The 26,774-nt window shown below is 48.5% G+C and overlaps 2 protein-coding genes across 12 annotated transcripts in view; one reads left to right on the top strand and one right to left on the bottom strand.

The window, feature by feature from the left end:
- The window catches only part of RELT (RELT TNF receptor), an 82,409-nt gene extending 78,677 nt beyond the window's left edge, over nucleotides 1-3,732 (top strand). For 4 of the 7 annotated variants that reach the window (XM_083499800.1, XM_083499798.1, XM_083499797.1 and 1 more), the window contains one exon: nucleotides 604-1,297. Coding sequence is in view for 3 of the 7 variants with exons in the window: in XM_083499802.1 (XP_083355928.1) it covers nucleotides 604-615 (12 nt within the window). In the remaining 4 variants the exon portion in view is untranslated. Of the gene's footprint in view, nucleotides 1-603 lie in introns of all 7 variants that reach the window. The other 3 variants (XM_083499802.1, XM_083499801.1, XM_083499803.1) reach the window with 1 other exon arrangement.
- A 14,513-nt stretch (nucleotides 3,733-18,245) lies between these two features.
- The window catches only part of FAM168A (family with sequence similarity 168 member A), a 188,231-nt gene continuing 179,702 nt past the window's right edge, over nucleotides 18,246-26,774 (bottom strand). For all 5 annotated transcript variants that reach the window (XM_083499985.1, XM_083499983.1, XM_083499982.1 and 2 more), the window contains 2 exons: nucleotides 26,359-26,489; nucleotides 18,246-24,364 (listed from right to left, as the gene is read on the bottom strand). In XM_083499985.1, the coding sequence (XP_083356111.1) occupies nucleotides 26,377-26,489 (113 nt within the window). In that variant the 3' untranslated portion in view covers nucleotides 18,246-24,364; nucleotides 26,359-26,376. The remainder of the gene's footprint in view (nucleotides 24,365-26,358; nucleotides 26,490-26,774) is intronic.

The following is a 26,774-nucleotide window of genomic DNA, read 5'->3' on the forward strand; positions in this document are numbered from 1 at the left end:
CTGCTTTAGAGATTTCTAGCATATACAGTCATACCTCGGGTTGAAGTAGCTTCAAGTTAAGGATTTTCAGATTGCGCTCTGCGGCAACCCAGAAGTAATGGAGCGCATTACTTCCTGGTTTCGCCGCTTGCGCATGCACAGATGCTCAAAATGATGTCACACGCATGTGTGGAAGCGGCAAAACGCAACCCGCAGACGCGTAGTGGCGTCACACATTTACTTCAGGATGCGAACGGCGCTCCAGAATGGATCCTGTTCGTATCCAGAGGTACCACTGTACAGTTGTACCTTGGCTCCCGAACGCCTTGGGAGTCGAACGTTCCGGCTCCTGAATGATCGAAAACCGGAAGTGAGTGTTCTAGTTTTCTATCGTTCTTTTGAAAGCCGAAAGTTTGACAGGGCTTCCGATTGGCTCCAGGAGCTTCCTGCAGCCAATCGGAAGCCGCGCTTTGGTTTCCAAACGTTTCGGAAGTTGAACGGACTTCCGGAACAGATTCTGTTCGACTTCCGAGGTTAAGACACTGCAAGGTACCATTTCAAGGAGGGCCAAATTCTGCCATTTGCCTCCCGCCGACCTCACCGTCCTCTCTCCCGCCTTTGCAGGTGATCATCTGACTCCAAGCCGCCGCGACGCAGATGGGACATTGGATCAAGGGGAGGCCTGTGGCCAAACAGCCATCATCCGAGGCTTGTGAGCGCTGGGCGCTGAAGAAGGGGAAGGACTGCCCTCGTTTCCCCCCCACCTTGCTCTTGGGAAGCCGCCAGCGTCCTGGAACAGAGCCATGGGGCAGGCCCTCCATGGGTGTAACGCCGTCCGTGCCACCTGGAGAGTCGAACTCTGGAGGACACCCTTGGCATTGCAAAGACTCTCCCCTGCCCTTCCCCCCCGCCCCCCTGTGCAAGGACCTAAGGGAAGCAACGTGGTGGGGGCTGGAGGGGAGGGGCTCCTTTCGGCCGCCAAACTTGGAATACCACTACATGTGCGCTTTTGTTTACATGGCATGGAATCAGCTCTCTAGCGCCAGCCAGGCTGGGTAGGCTTCTGAACAGTGAAATAATAGTTTTTGGGGGGTTGTTTTTTTTCCCCCGGGGGCGAAAATCCTCCATAGATCTAACACAGGGCCAAATTCTGCTGCAGAGGAAATAGATGCTTTAGAAGTTTTTCGCTTTCCCAAGCCACTGTACAGGATCCGGTCGTGAGGGCATAGGGTTTTCTCAGCACCAAGCCAGCAATATTTGCTTTTGTTTCTTTTGAGTTGTATCGTGCCTTTCCTCCCAGGAAGTTAAGGCGGCAAACATTCGTCTCCACCCATTTTAGACTCACAACCACGCTGAGAGGGAGGTCTGCCCAAGGTCGCCCAGTGGACTGGGTGGGGATTCGAACTCTGTGGTCTCCTAGGTCCTAGATTTGACACTACAGCACACCTTTCTGCCACTGGGGGAGGAGGGGCGTTCATCCCTACCATTCCCCACCTGCCCCCTAAGTAGCTATTATGGTAGCTTAGTGCAGTTATGAAACGGGTTTCCTCCAATGTCATGCGCACTCCCACAAGACGCAAGCATCAGTGTTGTGGCCTGGCTCCTGGCTCCCTCATGTCGCCCTCATTTTAATGGGGGGGGCTTTATTTAGAGAGCACTCTATTGCTCTCCTGGTACTGACCAAAAGAGAGCGCTTGTTTTTGTGTGTGTCTGGAAACGCCCTTGGGGCCTGATCCGCTGGGAAGCCCCTCCATGCAAACGCCATTGACCCTGCTACCCAGGGCCTGTCTGCTCAGCAGAAAGCCCAGCTGAATTCAATGGGGCTTACACCCAAGTAAGCGCGTACATAGGGTTGCAGGCTCGAGCGCTTGTCTGGTCCCCAGCCACGTCGGTGGGGCTGGAGAGCCTTTCTCGTGGATCGTGCCCATCGAATCGTAGGATGGTAGAGTCGAAGGGAACCAAAGGGCCTCTTTGTGAGCAAACGCTGTTCCCGTGTTTGGGAACACGAGGAGGTGGGAAAACAGACTCCTTTCTTTCCTCCTGGGAAACAGGTATGCAGGTAAGGTCTTGCTTTCGCCCCACCTGGTCCTTTCATCTCGCATCACCTGTTAACGCACCTCGGTTCGCCGCCTTGGTCCTGGGAAGTCCCAAGATTGTGCAGACGTTTCTGGAATAGTTCCGTCTAGTTCAGCCTCCTGTCTCCAGGCGCAGAATCATTGCAATGGTAGAGTTGGAAAGGATCCATAGGGGTCATTTTGTCTGACCCCCCCTTGCAACCCGGACGCCTCTAGAAAGCTCACAAGCAGGAGAAAGCCCCCTTCTCCTCCTCTTAGTCTCCCAGCTTCTGGAGGTAGAAACCAGCAACCGATGAATCTCTCTCTGTTCCAAAAAGAGCAACCCCTCTCCGTCAGGGAGAGACGACTTCGGCCACGCCTGGATTCCATCGTCCAGTGTCCCTGGATCATTTTGGCGGGGGCAGTTGGGAGCTGGGGGTCTCCAACAACTTCTGGAGAGCCCTGGGTTCCCCACCACTGCATTACCAGGGAGTGTGCACGCATATGCGCGCGGGTTTAGCAATGCTCAGTATTTAAAGGTTCTGCATGGAGAAAATGGTGACCGGGATAAAAACGTAGCTCATTCCAATTTGCATGATTCCCTCTTCCTCGGATTAATTTCTACTGCTTGGGCCAGGTGCAAGGGAAGCGGGGCTTGAGAGGGTGCTGAAAGCCTCGTTTAAGAATCCCCTCTGGCTTCTTAGGCATTCCCACACTTTGACAGCGAGGAGGACTAGACACTTGCTCTTGAAAAAGAAAGAAAAGGGTTCTGTCATTCTGAATGGAGAAGCAAAGCAACATCTCCAGAAACTGAATTCCACGTTCTTTCTTTTTCTCCTGATTTAGAAGATCCCGCTTTTGGATTAAAATAAAGAGCAGAACGAGCATTAAATATGAGCTTCCGATTTAAAACAGACACTATAAGCAAGAGCCAGCGAGATCAACAACCAAAATGTAGTCTACACATTCAAATTTACCCTTGGGCAATGTGTACAAGCTAAAGGTGCCCTAATGGGCTTAGCCATGTTGCTAGACCTCAGTGTGCGGGGCAGGTAGCGCCTTAGAAACAGCAGGCTAGAAAACAGGCTGCGTCTTGATTTTCTACTGCTAATCTGGGGGTGGACTAGATGACTCCTGGGGTCCCTTCCAACGCTACCATTCTAAGTCCCACAGAGGAACTGAAAGGGGGCAGGGGTGGTTGCAGTTTGAACTTGCAGGTTGCAGTGGGCACCCGGCAGCCAGACTGAGCCCTGGCACCTTTTAGGAATCAAATGTTTCGGGCCCTTGGTTGTGGAAACAGCATTTGCTAAACCTTGAGGCTGGCAGATTCCAGCTGTTTTCCGTCCAGCTGTTTACAAACAGTCTACTTCTCTTAACCCAGCTCATCAGCCAACGCAGCTTTTTTCTGTTATCTGTCATTCTTATTATTATTAATTTTTTTCTACATCAAAATGTTATTTATGTGGGCAAAGCAGGGGGAGGAGGGGGAACTTCTGACCTCCTCAAAGCAGCCACCCCTCTCCCCCCCAGCTCAGACTCTGCCCCTTGTCTTATTTATTTTATTAATGGTTTGTGGTATTTTGTCGGGGAGAGAAGGTTGGGGGAGGGGTCTTTTATGTTAAGGGTGTTATCGGTGGCTTTCAAGCCTGTGGGTTTCGTTTCTGTACATTGATAAATAAAAGCAATCTTGAAAGCGAAATTGCTGTGGGGTTTTTTTCCCCCTTCCCACCCACCTTCTTTCTGCTGCTTATGGGCAACCTACCCCTCACTGATTTGGGGGGCTAGATAGATAATTTATTACGGTCGGAGACCAGCTTATAAAACACACTTGGGGGTACATTCACAGAAGGAAAACAAACAATTAAAACATTGTACAACAATAAATTTGAAAACAATGTACAACAATAAACTACCGCAGGGAGCTGACTCAGAGTCACCCATAGAACTGAAATAAAAAAATTCCTTCCAGTAGCACTTTAAAGACCAACTAAATTAGTTCTTGGTATGAGCTTTCGTGTGCATGCACACTTCTTCAGATACACTGAAACAGAAGTTGCCAGATCCTTCTATATAGTGAGGAAAAGGCAAGGGGTGAGAAGGTGAGAAATGGCTTAATCATGTATAATGGGATAAGAATCCAATGTCTTTGTTCAAACCAGGTCTCTCCATGGTTTTAAGTTTGGTTAACCTTTTCCTGTAAGACCTATTGCAGTCGTTAAGAGTCGTCAACAGGCTCATCTCAGCTATCTGCCAATCTCCCATTCCCACCGCCCTTCTGAGTAATACCCCTCCCCACCTTCTCACTATATAGAAGGATCTGGCAACTTCTGTTTCAGTGTATCTGAAGAAGTGTGCATGCACACGAAAGCTCATACCAAGAACTAACTTAGTTGGTCTTTAAGGTGCTACTGGAAGGAATTTTTTTATGGCATGACTATGGCAGACCAACACGGCTACCTATCTGTAACTGGAACCATAGAACTGAGTTTGGGAATTTTCTTAAACTATTTTGGGTCTGGGGATGGTCTGCGCCTACAGATCTGTACACAGAATCTGGCGACCATCCGGGTCGTCTTCTGATCTTTGCCTAACAGGAAAAGTTTGAATTTTTGCTTTTCTGGGAGGTCAGCGAGCCTCACCAGCAGGGGATCCATGGTCTCACTACGTGCCTCTTCATAAAAGGGACATCTAAAGAACAAGTGCTCTGGGCTTCCTATCTCCCCCAATGGACAGGCGCAAAGTCTCTGAGCATATGGGACTTTTTAAAAGGCTCCTTCCAGGACCGGCAAGGGCAGAGCCGAGCTTCTGGCGAGTGTAAAAGCCCTTCTAGCATTTTTAGATACGAGAAAGAAGAGATACGCTGCCGGTGCAATTATGATTTGGGGGAAGTTGCCAGGGAGAGAAAAAAAAGGTTGCCAGACCAGGAACAACGGGCATATCTCCTAAAATCCAAGGCCAAACACCGCTGAGACTCTTACCTGGCCCTTAGTACAGGGCTTAGGAGTCTCCAGGCTTTGGGCCAAATTTGCCCCAGATTTGTTTGGGTCACACACAGCTGCCCTAGACCCGACATGCCATATCAAATTTGTTTTAACGTGTTTCAAATGTCGCATTTTGCATCGCTGTGACCTGCCCTGCAGTTTCATGGAAGGAGGGGCTTATAATAATCATGTTAACGATTCAAGACAGGTGTGGAGTGGGCAAAGATGATTTTTAACTTACTTTCTTCTACTTTGGCGATCACTCGTAGCCGAGTAAGATTGTCTTCCATAAACACGGTGTCAGGGGTTTAGGAGCAGAGGCACGGGCAAGGGAGGAAACAGAGAGCGAAGGGGAGGAGGCAGAAGAAAAGATGAGTGATGACGACGACCCGAGATCTCCTAGTCTTTCCAGTGAATCAGAGGATTCACAGAAAGGAGCACCAGTGGCCAGGGCAAGGGGGGAGTCTAGGGGGGCACCCCAGGAAGATAGAGCCAGAGGGGACTCAGGGGGGAGCAGCTGGAAATCGGGACCAGCGTCACCGCCAGGAAGCAGGGAAGAGGAAGGGAGCCAGGGGGGAAGCGCTGGCAGCTCACCACAGGAGGGAGGGCATGAGTCAGGAGTGGCCACACCTCCATCGGAGAGCGAAGAAACGGTTAAGAGGAAAGTGGAAGGTTGGGCGCGCGCACCAAGTTCAAATGCAGAGGAAGGCGGCGCAGTAAGCAGCCCCGAAAGGGAACCAGGTCCTAAAGCCCGGCGCAAGGAGGCAGGAGGGTCCGGGTCAGCGTCAGAAGAATCCCGGAAGGAAGAAGCCCCGGGGGGTAGAGGGACCCAGAGGAGGACAGTCAGGCGGAAAAGGTGGAGCAAGGCTAGGATATTAAGTTGGTGCACACGGGGCGGAGACTCAGACGGAGCTTCGCCGACCTAGCTACTAGACGTAGAGTTGCGCGCAGCAGCGTGAGAATGGAAACTGTAATTCAATAAAGACTTTTACTTAATGATCGCTGGCTAGCGTGATCCTCTGTGAGCTAGGATCTTCAAGCAGCTCTGACACACGGTTTTAACAATGAGTCCATAAGTGACTGTGGAGGCCAATTCTGGATCCACATGTCCTTCCATAGTGGGGACATTGGTTTCTGGGCGGGAGTTGATCACGGTGTGGATTTGCCAAGCGTCCCTTCCTCTTAGCACGTTTCTCCCTTGCGTTCTGAGTTCGAGTGTCTTCAAAGCCCTTGACACCTTTGGGAAAGGCTGTTCTCCAATTAGAGCGCTCGCAGTCCAGTGTTTCCCATTTGCTGGAGTTTATACCACATTTTTAAAGATTTGCCTTGAGAGAGTCTTTAAACCTCTTTTGTTGACCACAGGCATTACGCTTTCCATTTTTAAGTTGGGAATAGAGTAGTTGTTTTGGAAGACAATCATCAGGCATCCGCACAACATGACCAGTCCAACAAAGTTGAAGAATCATTGCTTTGACCCTGGGGATCTTTGCTTCTTCCAGTACACTGGCATTAGTTCACCTGTCTTCCCAGGTGATGTGTAAAAAATTTTGGAGACACCATTGATGGAATTTTTCGAGGAGCTGGAGATGGTGTTTGTAAGTGGTCCATGTTTCACACGCATGCAGTGAGGTTGGTAGTACAATAGCTTTGTAAACAAGCATTTTGGTTTCCCTACGAATGTCCCTGTTCTCAAACACTCTGCACTTCAATTGGGAGAAAGCCGCATTTACAGAGCTCAGGCGGTGCTGAATTTTGGCATCAACGTTGGCCCTTGTGGAAAGATAATTGCCCAGGTAGGAGAAGTGATCGACATTTTCCAATGTTACACCATTGAGTTGGATTTGTGGCGCTGGAGAGGGGTTTGTAAACAAGCATTTTGGTTTCCCTGCGAATGTCCCGGTCCAGCCTGGCCTGAGGTCACTTGGAGGGCAGGTGACGCAGCAGCCGCTACCCAGCAATTCCCATTGTGAGGCCTCAGGCAGGCAGAAGCGGAAAAGCCAGGCTCAGGCCAGGCCCGGAGCGGCACGCAGCTGCGGCCGGTCGCTTGACGTTCATGCGGTGCAGCTAAATATAGAGACAACCTGCGCCAGGGCAAGGTCCCCTTCAAAACCTCCAGCTCTGCTCAGAAAGGAGCCGAGTCAGCTGAGGAGATTGTTCTTTTTTTAGAAAGGGGAGAGGATACCCAGAAGGTTTTGTTTTGTTTTATTTGCTCCTGGCTCTTGCTGCAGGCTGGGCTCCCCTGGGGAGGGGCGACTCCTGCAATGTGGGTTGCAGCAACTGCAGAAGGAACGGGGAGCTGGGAGCCAAGGGGCCTAGGCTCTTTGTTTTGTTTTTTAGCATATCTTTATTGATTTAAAATAAATACAATTATGGGAAAACAGACAACAAACAAATAAACAAGCATAGAATCAATCAAACAAATAATAGAAAAGTCAAACAAACAACCGCAATATAAGAAACAACAAAATTAATGTAGCTAACATCATTTATACTCCTGATACTGAAAACAATTATAAAACTCTGGGCAGCTTCCAAACAAAAATTACATTAAAACATCAGTCATTAAAAACTTCCCTAAACAGGGCTGCCTTCAGATGTCTTCTAAAAGCCTGGTAGTTGTTTTTCTCTTATATATCTAGTGGGAGGGCGTTCCACAGGGCGGGCGCCACCACCGAGAAGGCCCTCTGCCTGGTTCCCTGCAACCTCACTTCTCGCAGCAAGGGAACCACCAGAAGGCCCTCGGAGCTGGACCCCAGTGTCCGGGCAGAACGATGGGGGTGGAGACGCTCCTTCAGGTATTCTGGACCGAGGCCGTTGAGGGCTTTGAAGGTCAGCACTTTGAATTGTGCTTGGAAACGTACTGGGAGCCAATGTAGGTCTTTCAGGACCAGTGTTATGTGGTCTCGTCGGCCCTCCCAGTCGTCAGTCTAGCTGCCGCATACTCTTTCTGCCGGGCAGAAACTGCCCTCTCATACCCTCCAACATTTCTTCAAGGAAAATAGGGACATTCCTTAATACAGTGGTACCTCAGGTTAAGTACTTAATTCATTCCGGAGGTCTGTTCTTAACCTGAAACTGTTCTTAACCTGAAGCACTTTAGCTAATGGGGTCTCCTGCTGCCACCGCGCTGCCGGAGCACAATTTGTGTTCTCATCCTGAAGCAAAGTTCTTAACCTGGGGTCGTATTTCTGGGTTAGCGGAGTCTGTAACCTGAAGCGTATGTAACCTGAGGTACCACTGTAATAATGTTATATGAAAAAACTGCTCCCTTTCCCTTACGGAGTATTCCAGAGCCGGTATTCCAGAGTCCTTGAGGGGCCTTCCTGCCTGCTTCAGTTTGAACAGCCATTCCCCATCATTTGACTTTTATGTGAAGCAGGAATCTCTTACTGCATAGTTGGGCCTTAAAGATGGGTTTGAAGAACACCTGCAAAGTTCTGCAGCATTTGCGGCAAGTGCTAAAATGCTACATAAAGGTGATCAATATCGCACCACAGATGAAACCTGAGACCTTCTGCATGCAAAGGAGCGGCTCTTCCATTGAGTTCAGCTGCTTCTTCAAAGATGCTGAGCATGTGCAGTTTTGCATTTTGGTTGGGAGACAAAGGGTTAACCCCCTGCAGTGCAGGACTCACAATATTTAAGGTGTGTTTCTGAAATATACCGTATTTTTTGCTCTATAACAGTGTTTTTCAACCACTGTTCCGCGGCACACTAGATGTTGCCTGGTGTGCCGTGGGAAAAATTAAAAAATTCGAAAGATTTTTTTTTAAAAAAAGTCAAATTTTCGATTGGGGCGCCGTCCCCGGAGGGAGGCGGGCGAGTTGGGCGGCGAGAGGCGGGGCGGCGGCGGCGAGGAGAGGCCGCCCAGCGCGGGGCTCTCGCCGTCTGCCTGCCTGGCTGCCTGCGAGCTTGGCGGGCAGCGCCTCCGTCCGCAGCGCCCGCCTCGCGGCTCTCATTCCCTGCCCCTGCCAAAGCTCACCCAGCCAAGCCGCGCTCTCCTTCCTGCCTCGCTTTGCTGCCTCCACCCCCCCCCAAAGCTTGGAGGTTCCCCGGCAAGGGGGAGGGAAAAAAATTGAAACTTACACTTTCGTGCGTCCCTCCCGGCGTGATGCTGCGCGCTGACGTCACGGGGCTGTAATGGTGGTGTGCCTCAAGATTTTTTTCATGAAACAAGTGTGCCTTTGCCCAAAAAAGGTTGGGAAACACTGCTCTATAAGACGCACCAGACCACAAGACGCACCTAGTTTCAGGAGGAGGAAAACAAGAAAAAAAAATATTCTGAATCTCAGAAGCCAGAACAGTAAGAGGGATCGCTGCGCAGTGAAATCAGCAATCCCTCTTGCTGTTCTGGCTTCTGGGATAGCTGCGCAGCCTGCATTCGCTCCATAAGATGCACACACATTTCCCCTTACTTTTTAGGAGGGAAACAGTGAGTCTTATAGAGCAAAAAATACGGTATATATATAAACTGCTGATCATATTAATTTTTTGAGGTTTTTTTTACTTGACCTAAAACTTTTGACCCCTTACTGATAAGCTTAATGCATATTTTCTATTTTAGGGTTGTTTTTCCTTTACGATACATTACAGCTGAAGAAAGATAAATAAATGTAAACAGTATTACAGATCTGCCAAACTCGTTAACTGAAATCCAGTTAACACTTAAATACAGTGTCAATCTGTATAATGCCCCTGTTATATCATACACTAGATTTTTTGTGTGTGGAGGGTCCCTCTGTCTGTTGTCTGTCTGTCTGTCCGTTAACATACCCAGGTAATGAGTTACGTGTTGTTGTGTCCAGTTTTCTATGCTGTTCTGGATTTTAAAATAGAAATCTGGGTCAGTCCCAAAGGGAATAGACTGAGAGGGCTCTTTGTTATTTGTTTATTATTATTTTTTTATAGAGATAAATTTATTCTTGCCAAAGCAAAATTTTTCAGCAGGGACAGTTGGGAGACTCTTGAGCAAACCGCCTTCCAAAATCAGCAGCCCAGTTTTAAGCTCAAGGGCTCAGGGGCAGAGTTTTGCAGTTTAAAGGTCCAGTTTAAAAAGCATTTATAAACTGCTTTTATAGTGTGTGTGTGTGTGTGTGTGTGTGTGTGTGTGTGTGTGGTTGCAATGAGTACATAGGTAAAGGGACCCCTGACCATTAGGTCCAGTCGCAGACAACTCTGGGGTTGCGGTGCTCATCTCGCTTTATTGGCCGAGGGAGCCAACATTTGTCTGCAGACAGTTTTTCCGGGTCATGTGGCCAGCACAACTAAGCCGCTTCTGGCGAAACCAGAGCAGCGCACGGAAACGCCGTTTACCTTCCCGCCGGAGCGGTACCTATTTATCCACTTGCACTTTGACGTGCTTTCAAACTGCTAGGTTGGCAGGAGCTGGGAGAGAGCAACGGGAGCTCACCCCGTCGCGGGCATTCAAACCGCTGACCTTCTGATTGGCAAGCCCTAGGCTCTGTGGTTTAACCCACAGCGCCACCCACGTCCCTAATGAGTACATAATCTATTTCAAATTAAAAATGCAACATGAAAGCAGTACAGTGGTACCTCGGCTTACAGACGCTTCAGGTTACAGACTCCGCTAACCCAGAAATAGTACCTCAGGTTAAGAACTTTGCTTCAGGATGAGAACGGAAGTTGTGCTCCGGCGGCAGCAGGAGGCCCCATTAGCTAAAGTAGTGCTTCAGGTTAAAAACGGACCTCAGGAACGAATTAAGTACATAACCAGAGGTACCACCGTAGTTATAGAAGCATAGGGCATAAAAACAAATATAAACAGGAATTCAGGGAATGCAAATAAACAAAAACAAGGTCTGATCTCGCGACTCAGGGAAACCCTATGTAAAAAAGACATCGGTGTTTCATATTCTGACGGGGAGTCAGGTGGGCCTTTCAAAGCCAACAGACTCAATATGCTGACAGGGCAAATCCTGGATTTCTTATCGGGAGAGAGAGGCTGTGTTTTTGCCTAGGTTTCCTGATTTAGCTCCGGGAGTCTTCTCTCATGTGCTAACAGCGGCCCAAGCCATCAGTCTCTTGGAGAGTCGCCTGGATGTTTTGTGACATGCTGTGATCATTGGGGATGACACATCCCTCCTGGTCATAGGTTAGCCTGTCCTTCCCAAAAAAGGAAAACTGATAATGGAATTCTCAACCCAGGTGCTCTCAATGGATGGGAGGTGGGCGCCCTCTGCTGGGTACGCCAGGCATTACAGCCTCCCTAACAGCAGTCACGGAATTAAAAGACGCCTGCTTCTTGGGAGAAAAGTGATGACAAACCTTGACAGCATCTTAAAAAGCAGAGACATCACCTTGCCAACAAAAGTCCATATAGTAAAAGCTCTGGTTTTCCCAGTAGTGATGTATGAAAGTGAGAGCTGGACCATAAAGAAGGCTGATCGCCAAAGAATTGATGCTTTTGAATTATGGTGCTGGAGGAGACTCTTGAGAGTCCCATGGACTGCAAGAAGATCAAACCTCTCCATTCTGAAGGAAATCAGCCCTGAGTGCTCACTGGAAGGACAGATCCTGAAGCTGAGGCTCCAATATTTTGGCCACCTCATGAGACGAGAAGACTCCCTGGAAAAGACCCTGATGTTGGGAAAGATGGAGGGCACAAGGAGAAGGGGACGACAGAGGACGAGATGGTTGGACAGTGTTCTCGAAGCTACCAGCATGAGTTTGACCAAACTGGGGGAGGCAGTGGAAGACAGGAATGCCTGGCGTGCTCTGGTCCAGGGGGTCACGAAGAGTCGGACACGACTAAACAACAACATCACATTCTTTAAGCTGAATATTGTTCTGTTCTTATCATTTTTATACCCTAATTGTTTTCAGCTTACCTCTTGCACTTTAATTTTATCCGATTATTACGTCTTAATCTCTATATCAATGATTTGTTAATTGTAAGTGGTTACTCAAATCCTGCTAGTGAGTCCACTTCTTTACAATATCTCTCTAAGTACGACATAAATAGTTCCCAAACTTTTTTGAAATCTCTAATGTCCTTATCTCTGAGTTTTCCGGTAAGCTTCGCCATCTCCGCCTAGTCCATCAATTTTTCTTGCCATTCTTCTTTGGTTGGTATTTTGTCATCTTCCCATTTTGGGGCTAGTAATATCCTAGCTGCTGTTGTAGCGTACATAAATAATTTGTTCTTCTCCTTCGGCAAGTCTTGTCCTGTAATGCCTAGCAAAAAGGCTTCTGGTCTTTTAACAAAGGTTATCTTAAACATTCTTTAAATTTCGGTATAAATCATTTCCCCAAATCATTTTGTGATAGGAATTTTATGGTCTTAGATATATGGTAATGTTCATAAGTGTACCAACCAAGCACATACATAGATCAGCACAGGAAGACCAACCTGGAACCATTTTGATTTCTAAACTGAGCAAATGTTTTCTCTGCAAGGTCAAAGTGGGAAACCTCCCATTGTCTTTTCCTTCACAAATCCTGTCTTAAGGGTATGTCTGTGTTTGAATAGGGTGTGAGCCTGTGACCTGGCCCAGGAACTAAGTATTTATCATTACAAAGGACTGGCCAGGCTCCCCAGGCAATCCAATCAAGTAACCTGCCAGACAGGAGATAAACAAAGAAAAACAACATTCAAATTTTGTTTTAGACTGCCTTTTTTGTGATGTAGGTATGATGTATCTGGGGGGTGGTCTTAAGTTACACCCCTTCTGTGATGTATGTATGATGTTTCTGGGGGTGGTCTTGATCTACAGGGTGGCAATTTCAAAAGTCTTTATAAGGCCTTGCGCGCCATTTTTCTTGGTCCCTCCTCTCTCCTGCGGGTGAGGGGAGCACCCTGTTGCAACAGATCAATAAAGATCAAGCTTACTAGCTGCTTTGCTTCTCAATATTCTCTGGTTGGCCTCTGTTATTTTCTCCTACCAACAGGGAACCTATGTAAGGACTCTATATGGGCTCTTGGATACCCCATAAGGGAAGAAGGGCAATTTTTATTTACAACAATTTCCCAATGAATGACCAGCAGCAGCTCTTTAAATGGAGTGCTTGGAATCACAAAATTTTAAAGTTGGAAACGGATACTGAGGCTCATTCTACTCCAGGCTTCCTCAACCTCAGCCCTCCAGATGTTTTGAGACTACAATTCTCATCATCCCTGACCACTGGTCCTGCTAGCTAGGGATCATGGGGGTTGTAGGCCAAAAACATCTGGAGGGCCAAGGTTGAGGAAGCCTGATCTAAACTAATGCTCATTTCTTGTAGTTTGAATTCACTGGATCAGTCTAGTGTGTTCATCTCCCACGGGAGAAATCTTCGGATATTTGAAAATGGCTACCACGTGCACAATTAGCAAAAGCTCAACAATGGAAGAATCCGTCTGAAATACCTCTGAACATATGGGAAAATAGTATCCTGGATACAGCAATGTCTGAGCATCTCACCAGACACAGGAGGGCAATTAAAGGCATAACGAAGAGAGAGACACCTCCCAAGTAACGTGGACTTCATTCTTTAACTATGTTAACGAGAAACCAACTCTCAGTGGGGAGGTTGCCTTAAGTAACATGTTTGAATTTGAACACGGAATGTGTAAGTTGATGTCTAAAATCAACGGATAGAGCAAACATCATGAGATGTTCATTGCTGGATAAGTGTTTAATGGTTCTTGTGTTTGTATAAAAAACAATAAATGATTATTAAAACATGGCTATTGTATGATCTCTTCATCTTCTCTTCTCTTCTCCAGGCTAAAGGTAAAAGAAAAGGGACCCCTGACCGTTAGGTCCAGTCGCAGACGACTCTGGGGTTGTGCACTCATCTCGCTCTATAGGCCGATGGAGCCGGTGTTTGTCCACAGCCAGCTTCCAGTTCATGTGGCCAGCATGACTAAGCCGCTTCTGGCGAACCAGAACAGCGCACAGAAACGCCGTTTACCTTCCTGCCGGAGTGGTACCTATTTATCTACTTGCACTTTGAGGTGCTTTCATACTGCTAGGTTGGCAGGAGCAGGGACCGAGCAACGGGAGCTCACCCTGTCACGGGGATTCGAACTGCCGACCTTCTGATCAGCAAGCTCAGTGGTTTAGATCACAGCGCCACCCACATCCCTTTTCTCCAGGCTAAGCATACCCAATTTTTTATTATTATTAAAGATTTCTTGGTTTGCAAAAGTATGTGCAATCTCTCTTTTTTCCAAGTTACATTCGGAAGAAAAGGGGGAAAGAGGTGGAGGGGGCCATGGTGAGTGGGGTCGGGTGGCGATGCTTCTATTCTACTTAGTGTATGTGTGGGGTTTTGTGTCAGCGTCGCTTGTGCAGGTTCTCTCTACTATTCACTTGTGTTCCTTTGGTGGTGAGGTTGGGGTTGGCCTAGGGTGCGGTTGTTTGTTTGTGATTGGCTGTGGTGGTCTTTGTTTTCATGTGTGACTGGGTGTTTTTCTATCAGGTTCGCCATATTGATTCATCTGCTGTTGGTGGATTCTTGTCGTTGGCTTGTTGGGCTCTGTGTGTGATAAAGGGGAGCCATACCAGGGTGAAGGCATCTTCTTCCATTTGCCACCGTATCAGTCTCAGTTTATTGGTTAGTTTTTCTAATAAGGCTATTTCCCATACTATTTAGTACCATTGGTCCAGGCTTACTCCTGATAGGTCTCTCCAGTGTCTGGTTATGGTGTTTCTGGCTGCTGAGAGTAGGTGAGTTATGAGTTCTTTGTGGTATGAGTGGGCATTACTGTCTTGGAAGATGTTTAGTAGGGCCAGTTCTGGGGTGACTTCTAATAATTCCATCATTGGGGCACCGGCCGACCTGACAAGTGTCCCAGGTGTGTATCTCCATTGCCACCTTTAAACCACCATCTCCATCACAATTAAAACAACCCCCTCTATGTTCAACTGGGCTTACCAGGAAGTAAGAATGGCCATGGGAGTAGAGCACAGGCCCCAATTGTTCCTCTTAAGCAGGCACCCCCAAATTCGGCCCTCCAAATGTTGTGGGACTACAACTCCCATCATCCCTAACAGGACCAGTGGTCAAGGATGATGGGAATTGTAGTCCCAAAACATCTGGAAGGGCAAGTTTGGGGGTGCCTGCCCTTAAGGCTTGGTTTCCAGACCCTGGGGCAACTTGGTTGCCCTCCTCCACTCACCATCCAGCTTGTCAACACCCTTCTTAAATTGGGGTGTCCAGAACTGGACACAGGACTCCAGGTGTGGTCTGACCAAGGCAGAATAGAGTGGCAGCTAGCTGACAAGGAGCCACCAGCCAGCCGTCTCTTAGTTAACATAGTCCAACAGGTACAGGAAAATGTCGAGTACAGCTCTATCCAACGTGCAAATGAGGTTGGCACAGAGTTTGGATATGGCATTTTTTTCTGCACGTTCAGCTTCTACAACCACGTTGAGCGCATTATTTCTCTAGTTTTAAATTCTCTCCCCTCCCCTTCCAAGTTGAACATCTGATGTATCGCCAACAGCTTCGTATCCACTGTCCAAATTCCCATAGATTCACAACAAACCTTTGGGGATTTATTTAGAGGCCGATGTGCCAAGTGAAGCCACAGACCCAAATCTCCGCTTGAAGCAGCGAATCTGCTATTGGGGAATTTCTGATTTTATAAGGTAAAGAATAAACATGGCAGATTCTGGAAGTCTACCCAGCAGTCCAATGGGCGAGATGGTCATAGAACAGAGAAGATGGGAAGTTTTAACTTACTAATTTGAAGGTCTATTGGTTTCTGAAGGGATGGCGCATGTTTCGTGCTTGTAAGCTGCTTTGAGTTTCTTTGGAGAAATATCCCGGGTAATTTAAAGTGAAATAAAATAAAATAAAAACACGTTGAAAAAAAATATTTTTGAAAGATACTCAAGGCCTTTTTTTTTTTGGAAACATTTTAATAGTTATCGAATGTTCTACATCTTACAGTAAATATCATACAGTTACAAACTCTTGGCTTAAATTTGTCTCAGGGAGATCACTAGCTGATCCTCAGAACAAAATAATAATAATAATAATAATAATAATAATAATAATAATAATAATAATAATAATAATACAGATTTACACTTCATATTCACAAGTTGAGGCTGTGGGGCTTTCCGACTTAAATCTCAAAGGCTCCTCTCTCTGTGCCCATTGTTTAAGTCCTTGGATTTAAAACTTGGAAGACTATTAATTTCTATTTTGTTTTTGTTTCCAATGAAAATTTAAAAACCAGGTTGTCCAACCTGCAGAGTCCATAATTATTATTATTATTTTAAAACAAAGAAGCAAATAAAATCCCAGAGCTGCCGCTTGTCTCCACCTGCCCTCCCCAAAAGTTGACATCCTAGGAGCCAAAGTTCTCTGCCATGGGCTATGGAAACCAAACGAAGGCTGGGGGGTGAGGGGAAGAGATGTTTGGGGTTTTATTGGCGGCTACATTTGCTCAAAGGGACGCGGGTGGCACTGTGGGTTAAACCACAGAGCCTAGGACTTGCCGATCAGAAGGTCGGCGGTTTGAATCCCCGTGACGGGGTGAGCTCCCGTTCGGTCCCTGCTCCTGCCAACCTAGCAGTTTGAAAGCACGTCGAAGTGCAAGTAGATAAATAGGTACCGCTCCAGCGGGAAGGTAAAGGGCGTTTCCGTGCGCTACTCTGGTTCGCCAGAAGCAGCTTAGTCATGCTGGCCACATGACCCGGAAGCTGTATGCCAGCTCCCTCGGCCAATAAAGCAAGATGAGCGCCACAACCCCAGAGTCGTCCACGACTGGACCTTTGCCTTTACATTTGCTCAAAAGTGACATGATAAGAACTCCCCTCCCCGAAAGCTGTCCCTTTGCATAAGCAAAAGATGGAACCAGTTATCAAATTTTAGGAAGGTGCCAGGCCAAAGTGGGTGAGGGCAGTGGGAGAGGAGAGACAGCTTGGAGGGGCAGATAGCCAGCAGAGGTTTAAGGCCAAGAAATGCCAAGTCCTGGTGCTGCCAGCTAGAAGGAATTCACCCAGCCCTAGGGAACATACAGACTTCCATTTGCCCCAAGATTTCTAGAAGGGGCCCAATAGTCTCTCTCTTTTTGGTTCCCTGGAGAAAACCCGCAGCGCCAACCCGCAGAAAAACACAATTGGCGTTTCTTCCGAGTCAGCAGTTACCTGTGGGTTTTCTCGGGGAAAGCTCAGGAAAAAACCACCACTCTCTCGGCCCCAGAGTACAAATCATGGGATAAACGGAAGTGTCGATGGGCCCTTAGCGCCTGCTAGGTTTGCTAATGGGATGGAAATGTTCATGGTTCAAAGGGGCTGCCCCTCTCCCTGCAAAAGGGGAGGGAAACCCAGACGTGGCCCCTCTTTGGAAACCTCAAAAGCAGGCGCCAGGCATTTCTGCACGGTTTTTAAGCAGCAAGTGTACGTCCCCCTCGTTTGTTGGGTGCAGCCTTCTCACCTACAAATCCTTAATTCCAAAACTCGTAGGGTTGCTATGAGATTAAAGTGGAACAGGGCCTGAGCTCCTTAGAGGGAAACACAAGTGAAAATTGCCATATTTGTTGCTCCATAAGACACACTTTTTTCCTCCTAAAAAGTAAGGGGAAATGTCTGTGCAGCTTATGGAGCAAATGTGTGGTTGATCGCTGGCTCCCTTTTCGGCCCCGGCCCCTTGCCCAAGCCTCCATTGTTGAATGTTCTGCGTACGGAGGCCGTTTGTTTCCCCAGAGACATGCGACTGGCTGATTAGATTATCTGTCTGGAAACTGTAGAAATGGCTCCCTTTCCCAAAGAAGCTGCAGAACTGTGAGTTGAACTCCATAAAAACAGGGTTTTTTCCCTTTGCAAAGTAAGCTCAACAACTTTGAGCTGATCCTGAAAAAAACAGGGCTTTTCCCCTTTGCAAAAGAAGCTGCACAACTGTGAGCTGATCCCAAAAAAACCGGGGCTTTTCCCCCTTTTCTTCTCTAAAAACTAGGTGCATCTTATGGAGCGAAAAATACGGTACTTTGCCAAAGAGAGATATCGCGCTGAAGGATGCTGAGAATGACTCCGCAAAGCACAGCCTTCCCCGCTCGGAGGCCTACAACTCGCATAGCACTGGCTGGCGCTGGCAGGAACTCGAGCCCCAAACTTCTGGAAGGCTGTCGTAGCCCATGGCAGAGAAAAGGCATCCTGACACACTTAATGAACAACTCTGCCCAACTGACTAGATCCTCACAGGTCACCTTGGCTGGTCGATGCGAAGCCCTAAAAATACTGAGGACAGTCACAATCCATAACCTATGGTGGTTTCGTTTGTTTGTTTAAAAGGAATGTCAACACCAAATTTGGCATGACAAATAGAGGTCACACCAGAATGGTCCCACAAAGCTTTGGCTGGTGCCAAGATGGGAAATGCAAACTGGGTGTAATGTAAGTGGCTCACCCCCAAATTCTCTCTATCGAAGGAATTGCCTGAAAGCTTTTAAAAAGGTAACTGCGTGATATTTCATGGTCCTTATTGCTATTTTAAGCTGGTGGATTTGTTTGAAAGGTAATTTCTAGCTCAAGGGTTTTTGCGTATGTTTAAAAAAGATGTATAAAAAGTGCAGAGATTTGACTTCACCTCAACAAAATTGTCTAGGGCACTAAAGCAAATGGGAGGGGTGTGTGTGTGTCTTTTTAAACAATTGCCAAGGAGATGGAGGTTTGCTGGGAAAGTCAGCTCTGCTGTTCCCATGGGAATGTCGGTGGTCGCACTGCAATATCTCCGCACACATCCATGGAGACCCATCTGTCACAGCCCACAATAGGAGCCCTGTGTGCGCACGTCTGGGGACTGGGCTCAGGAACGTTACTGATTTAACAAAGGACGCCCTTTCCCAGACTGTCTTGTCTGTGGGCATGCAATCGATGCACAACCGTTTGCTGCCGCAAGAAATTTGGGCACTTTCCTTCCAGGGAAACCACACTTTGTCAGCACCCAAAATGCAAGCTTTTTTTTTGCAAGGTGAAAATGGACATGGCCCCAGCACCAAGCTCCTCCTTGTTTTGCAGTGGTCCTTATGTGGTTTGGACCCCCGGGAATTAAATGAGGGAAAGGATACTGCTGCAGTGCCAAGGGACGGCGCAGAGGAATAGTGGATTGCTGAAAATAATACATAGGTATTTTGGGGTGTGGAAAGGCCCAGTTTTTTTGCAGGGGAGGGGGGCTGTTAGGAGACTGACTAGGTTTAGATGGCATTGTGGTGCCAATATTCCCATGGATCCTTCTGTACACAGGGCACCCCTCAACCACAGTGCCCAATGCCAACATGTGTTCATTGCAATTGCCACTTAATGATGGTCTTCTGAATTCACATCTCAGAATTAACGGCTGAGACTCTGTGTGTGTGTGTGTGTGTGTGTGTGTGTGTGTGTGTGTTCAAAAAATCATTAGTACGTTTTTGCTTTCTCTTTCCTCTTTTTTTAGGGGGAGCCACCCAACACACTCCTGTTGATCAGCAAAAGCCCACAGACTTGTGTTCTGAAGTGCTCCCTGTAGCTTGAAGAAGCTTCCAACCAGTTCAACCATAAAGTTCCTCTAGTGAAGAATAATAAACATCAATCATTAAAAACAAAAACAAAAACTTAAATAACACTTATGGTAAAAAGCGCCTTTTAAATTACATATCTGAACTGCAAATAATTTTTTTTTAAAAAAAAAAAATTAAAATGGACTAAGTTATTATGGTTCATAAAATACAGGAGCAAATACTCGCACACACTGTTCCGTTTTCCTGGAGTCGCGGTTGGGAGGCTGCTTTGAGGTGGGCTTGGGCCAGTACAATGATTAATATGCATTCTTTCGTGGGTCGGTCGATTTCCAAGCACATGATTTTAAAGTGAAGGTTATTCTGCGGGGTCAGTTTAACAGCAGGAACTAGCATTGGCGGAGATCGTCACAACATTTTCTTGGTTTCGTTATTCACGGGGAAAGGGAGAGGGTGCAATGGATTCTTGAAATGCAAAAAAACAAAGGTGGTGTTGCAATATAGAGCCAACAGAAGCAGCAAAAGGGACTGCCCTAGCATGGCATCTGGCTACGACTCAAACACACACACACACACAATTTCATTGCAGACATCATTCCCTGGCCCTCCGCTGACCCTCTTGCCTTCCCCAACCTAGCGCTGCTCTCCCCAAATGCTTTCCAGCCAAGATTCAAAGGCTCTAACTTTATACAGCTATATACAAACAGAAACGCCAAAGATTACTTGCATTATCTAAACATTGGATCCCAATTACTTCGAGCTGCCTTCGTAAGGCCAGGTTTTCAGGAAGTCTCAGCCGCTGCCAAGCAGATCCACCGGCCTCACAGTGGGTACTGCTAGGAGGAGGAGGAGGAGCAGAAAGTAAAGAGAGGGTGAAAATGGGGGCCATTGGTTAAAAATATAAACCCCCACCGCCGCCACCCACAACAACCTGCACAGGACTTAGCAGGCCATGTGGCTCCAGGTGGTGGAATTTGGCTCTCCAGTGACTTCTCAGCCCTGCGTAGACCCTCCGAGCCTAGGATCCATCTAAAGGGCAGGATCCATAATCGCTTCCTGCCTTTCGGTGTAGGGGAAGATGGGTTCATTTCCCTGCTTGGCCGTAAAACATAAATGTTTCCTGATGCGAAGGGTGGTTGCTGGGCAGATAACGGCAGAAGCCAAGTTTATATGGACCAAGCACTGCAGAAACAGCCAAGGTGCCAAGAGGGCTGCCTGCAGGGCATTACCCTGTGCCCAGAGTGGAAGGGTGCTTTCCGCAATGCCACTGGTATTTCTCTTGCCTTTGGGTGGGGCGGCACCCAGGTAAAGGGGTGGCAGGATTAGGGAGCCTGGCTTGCGGCTAGCCCCCTTTGGCACAGCTCCTTCTCCAGCACAGAAAGGTCCCCCACACACCCTGGACCACCCAGGCAAGTTAGTTGGCCTTCAGAATGATGGACCCAAAGGTGTTTGTAGAAAGGATTCCCAAAATTGGGATGGGGCAATTTCTTCACAGCTCTGTGCGTTAAATGAAACAACCACAATGAATAGCGGGGGGGGGGGGGGGACCAGTGTTTTCAAAAATGATTGCCTTGGTTCTGCACACTGCAAGAGATGCATTAAGGACCCAAGAGGCCCCGGTAAACTCTCACAGCCTTCGCAGAGGTCCCCATCAGCAATGAAGCTCTTGTGCTTTAGACCCGACACAAGCCACAAGTGTCAGATGAACAGGGCAGAGCGCCATGGAACTGTGCCCCCTTACAGGCTCCCCTTAGCCTTGCCCGCCTGGTATTTTGGCTCAGAAGACGGGACGCTTTGAACTGGACATTTGGGTCTCCAGGGTGCTCTTTGCTATCGCAGCTCTACGGGCCCCTTCCTGCCTAAAAAAATTCCACAGGGCAATGGCTCCGGCTTCAGCAGCGGCTGGCCAGGGTGGCTGAGAAAGCACAAGGCCTTGCACAAAAGGTTTCAGGGTGAGGCCAGACAGAGACGCTGCTTGGAGCCCAGCGGCGCAGCCACATGGAGACCAAACGCACCCTCGTCCCTTCCAGTTTATTCAGCCTGAAACATTTGCACTTTTGGTGTCTCTAACTCCTTCCGGCTACAGGTGTTCCATGGCGCAGGTGAGCAGGTTTCCCATCTAGGGCTGTCCATTGGCTTCATGTGGAGTGCTGAGACCCCCTGCCATGTCCCGTATGCTGCCCGCTGCACTCCCAAGCCTATCCCACTTTCCCCCTCCCCTGCCTTTCGCCCCTGGGAGATGTGGTAGCTGGCAAACCATGCTCTGCTTCAGCTGTTTGCCTGGGCTCCTTGCCAGGGCTGCAAGCTCCGTCCCAGCCAACCTCCAGCTACTTGAAGCTTGCACCACTCCCGGAATCTGCCTCCAGCAACACCCAGAGACCAAGGCAGAGTGCTGACTTGTCAGGAACCAACGGCTGCTTCCTGGGCACAGATCTAACAAGCCAGAAGAGGTCTCTACCCGACATCACGAGATGACGCCCTCCACGGATGCGAATACGTTGCTTCCCTTCCACCACACCAGCTTTCTATTTAAACTATTCCGTTTTCTCTCTCCTTTGGCAGATGCTGCTCCAGCCCGGCTGCTTCTCTAGAGTAGGGGCAGCTGAGATGGTGCTCTATTGGCCACACTGGCTGGAGCTGTCAGGCGCCCACAGGGCACCGCATTCCCTCCCCCTGTGCATTGGAAAGGAGTTCCCTTCCGATGAATGCTCTCCCCAGAGACCTTTCATCAGAAGCCACATGACGCCAGGGCTGCAATTAATCTGACAAAGAAGATCCCGGGAGCATCCTAGGTGAACGGAGATCTCCCAGGATGTTCCCAGGAAACCTAGAACCCCATCCTGCCAGAGGAGTAGATTTTCCACCCAGCCAAACGCCCTACAAGTGCTGCCTCGTGTGCCCAGAGAGCCCTCAGCGCCACACACACGGCACAAAGGGATCCGGGCTAAAACTTCAGAGATGTTGGGCCGTGGCACACCCGCCAGTTGCAGCCTGTGCCCTTCTAAAGAGCCTAGAGGACACGGTGGAGCAGAGGAAATCCTAGCTCAATTCATCTCTGTTGAAAGCAAACAAATGATGGAGCGGCAGTCTCAATGTCCAGCTGCATAAGCATCTCTCCGAAATTTGCTACATTCCCCCGACTGTCCTTGCTCTGCCCACCCCCCTGGTGACAGCGGAAGAGCCTGTCCTGTGACCAGCACTTCCAGACAACCTCCCTTGCTTGGGCTAACACATATTTAAACCTCACTTGCTCTGGACTGCCCTTATCGCGATGGGCCCAGTCTGTCCCTTCTGCCTGACCTGCTGCCCACCCTTTTCACCCTGTGGGCAGCCATCCCAACTAGGGGGCTGCCAACCTTCCCGCGAGTTGCCCCACGCTTCAGAAATGAAAATTCAAAGGAACTGCCCCACTCCACTTTCAGGCCCACAGCGACGCTCGCTCAGCCTCTCCAATCCCATTCGTGGTTAGCTGCATTCATTCGGGCTCGTACTAAAAAGAAGCCACACACACACACGTTCCCCAGACCCAGTCGGCTACACGCATCCTTGGGCCAAGTCACACAACCGAACTGGCATGCCGGGAATGTGCCATGCGTGAATCCGTGGTAAAAAATACCGAGTGCCGGAAATGGGAGCTGCAGCTGCTCAGTGCAACCCAACGCCTCGGATACTTCCGCACGTGCCAAACTAGAGAAGCCGAAAGGGAGGGGTGGAGTGAACGTTTCCTTTTATCGAAACGCCACTTCGCTTAGTTTGACTGAGCAGACCGGCTGTGAAACAAGAGACCAGCTCAGCCTCTCCTTTGTTGCGCTCCGTGGAAGCAACTGCTGAAGCCCAACGGGTTAAAAAACACACATCCCCTCTCTTCCCAACTTCCCTGCCTGTACGCCAAACGTTAATTTGCCAACCTCTCTCACTTGATCTCCTCACCAAGCTCCCAATCATTCTCCTGTCTGAATCCAGAACACGGTCAGCTGGCCATAAACACCAACAGAATGACTCTTGCTCACTTAAGGTTCTAGGCCTATATGCAAGTCCACCCCCCATTTCCTCTTCCTGTGGATCAGGGGAAGACAGGGGGACGTCACAATTTAAAAATAAACCCAGGTGTTTTTTTTAAAAAAAACCCTCTGAATAGTTAGCAGCTTCCCTGCTTCCTGTGACACGAGGAGCGGGGGTGGCCTGACAACGCCATTCATCCTTTTGCCTGCTCCTGTAAATGAGGGAATGAGCTCCACGTTTCAACGCAGATATAATGAACTGTAAATCTAATTCCGACACCTTATCTGGAAGACGCCAATTTTCCCGTGTCATGTTGTGGAAGATGGAACAATTGAAGATACAGATATAGACAGATAGATAGGTAGATATTAATGGAACTGGAAAGGGGGGGGGAGGGGGAGAAGCCTGCTAGCCTGCCAGCACTGTGCTTTTTTTTCCACTCAGAAACCCTGAACATCACCAGTCAATCATTTTTGCTAGTATTAAAAAAACCAAAATTAGACTCTGGGTGAAATGCATGACACCAGGAGACACTTGCGACGTGGAACTGGGGGAAGAGAGGAAGGTGAAGACTGGGGGGTGGAAGGGGGAGGAAGGGGGGGGTTCAAAAGCACGAATATTGCTCAGCATCAGTGGGTGCCATGAAACAATTCTGAGTGGGGGAAGACGAGAGGAGAAAGGCGGTGGCAGCGAGAGAATGGGGCTATGGCAGGGAAGTGGCTTTTACAAAATCAACTTGAAAAAAAAAAGGAATTACAAAATTAAACCCTACAGAATGCATAAAGTGACCCTTGCACTTCTTTTGTTTTTGTTCTTGCTAACAGACTTGGTGCCTTGGGACAGTTGCTCCAGCACCCATGTAAGACTTGAGTTGTTGCATACAATGTTTGACTCCAGATCTGCCGGAAAGAGAGAGAGAGAGAAAGAAAACAATAGGACGGAAGTTAGAAGCAGCAACGCAGAGAGACAGGCAAGGCTGGATTCACATCTCTCCCATCAAGGACCCAGCATTTGACAGATTTCACTCTTCCACCCAGTCGACACCTTTGCCTGCGAGACTGGGTCCCCACCTCAGCTAAGTTGGTAACAACCTCAGAGGAGTTTTGCATGTCAGATGTGGTCTGCCAGAAGAACAGAAGCATTTAGGACAGTGCCGCAAAGTCACACCCCAAGGTGCCTCTCATCCAAGATCAAACTATGGTTATGAGTTTCCATGTGGCAACTGGAGACACCACCATTTTGAAGGCAAGCAAACTTGGTTTCCCCACTCCTTATAGACCAGCAAAGCTTCAACAACTCCCAAACTCACCGTTGGGCAAGGCTTTTTTAAGGACCAACCAAACAGTCAGTTTTATTTGGGGGGTTGGGGGTTGGAAGGGGCTTGGGGTTACGAAAAGTATTACCCAACTGTGAATGGTGGCATTCTTTTGAAAGCCGCCTGAAAGAGGTTTCACATCCCATCCTGCCACCACGGAAGCATTTGTTTCAACCCACAGTTGCGCCTCCGGTCAAACAGATTGCGCAGGTTTTATTGAAAGAAAAGGCAAAAACCTGCACAACCTGTTTGCTAGAGGGGAACGTAGGGTGAGCAACAATACTGGTGCTGCTGGGAAGCAAATTTACAGGTGTTCATCCATTTCCATCCTGTATATGATATCTGGATCTGCCCTCTTCGTTCTGCAGTTTTGGAAGGGAGAGTGGGCACTTAGGAGGAAGACTGCGGTGGCTGGTCACCCACAGGGGGCGGGCTGCACTCTGCCAGCTCCCACCATTCAATGGTCCTAACTTCTGATATTTCAGATCAGACTCATCTATGCACTCCTATCAGAAGCTGAAGGGGCAGGTGGAGGAGTAGAACCTCTTCTAAGCTGGCCTGTGACCTGAACACAAGATCTCTTGGTAAGAGGAAGCTTATATTTAACTCCTCCTGCGCGATTTGCTGCCTCATGTTAAAGTCTTCCTTGCCCTACTCTGCTGAAGGTCCTGTTCTGACTGACGCGCCCTGTGGCAGCAGTCGGAAACCTCTCCGACTGATGCAGGAGGAGGAACTTTGGCCTGTAACACTTCTGTCCGTTTCCATTCTCTAAGGAAAGAAACAATCCCGCCATCGCTCCTTTCTCTCGGCAAAAATTGACCCTATTCAGGAGGAAGAGTTTCGTGTGTTTGCGAGCGAGTGCACACACCCCACACAAAGGCGTCCAGGTCCTCTCCTCTCCAAAGCCAATGTGATCTTCTTGTCAGTTTGCATTTCTTAGTACAGAAGTGTGCAGAGATCTTTCCTATTCTACTTAATTCAAGAGGGCTCTGGAAGCCTCTCTGTGTGAAAGAAACAAGCAGAAGGTTTGTGATGTTTGGGTTATTCCTTCCGAGAAGCTGAGTACAGCGGGGTTAAACTGGTTGTTATCTTTTTCTGTCAAGGTCATGCTGACTATAATAGTAATGCCAGCAAGAGCCTCCTTCTCTTTCCTTCTCCCTTCTGGTGTGGTTTTTGTACATAGTATGCTTAGTGTTGAGTTTTAGTCTTATTATAAGTTATTGTAAATTTAAGTTAAGTCTGCTACAACTGGATTTCTTATGGACAGATCACGTTCGCAACCCAAGCGTCCACTGTAGTGATTTCAATCGTGATTTCAATTGATTTGGTTTAAATCAAATCCACCCTGGTGAGAAGCCACTTCAAAGCTGGCTCCTGACTTCATCCTTAGCCCGCGATGCAAGTACAAAAGCGAATGTTGCGTTTTGGACTTACAGTCTCATTTGGGGAAGTTGCCTTTTGGGACTCCGGTCTCAGACACTAGCTTACGGCCGACTGGCCTGTAGAGAAGTATTCCAAATGCAGCCCCCACCTCCCGCGACATTGGGGGTGTCCCTGCAAGCGTTCGCAACGACTTACGTGGCTTGGCCAATGGGATTACCAATGTGGAGGTACGTAGCTGTAGGCAGGGGTCCCTTGAGCCCTGTACGTTGGCACCGAGACTGGATGTGCTCCGATGGCAGTGTGTTGAGGGGTGGTCAGCAAAGTGCCTGCAACAGAAAGAGAGGGGGTCAGGCGGGAGGGGGGCACAAGGTGCTGCATCCTGGCCCCTCAAGCAGGTGTCAGAAGCGGATTCTGAACCCAGGGCCCCGGAGGAAGTGGGAGCACGATTTCCCTGGCACGTGCGGCTTGGCTGTGATCCCTGCATTGTGGGGGTGGGTTGGGGGGAGAGAATAGATGACCCTGGGCATCCCTTCCCCCTCGACAATCCTACGATTGTATGATTGGCTCTCTGGCACGAATCCCTTGCAAGCGTTCGCACACCTGTGGACTGA

Source organism: Podarcis liolepis (assembly GCF_965112155.1).
Source record: "Podarcis liolepis genome assembly, chromosome: 4".
Lineage (NCBI taxonomy): Eukaryota > Metazoa > Chordata > Lepidosauria > Squamata > Lacertidae > Podarcis > Podarcis liolepis.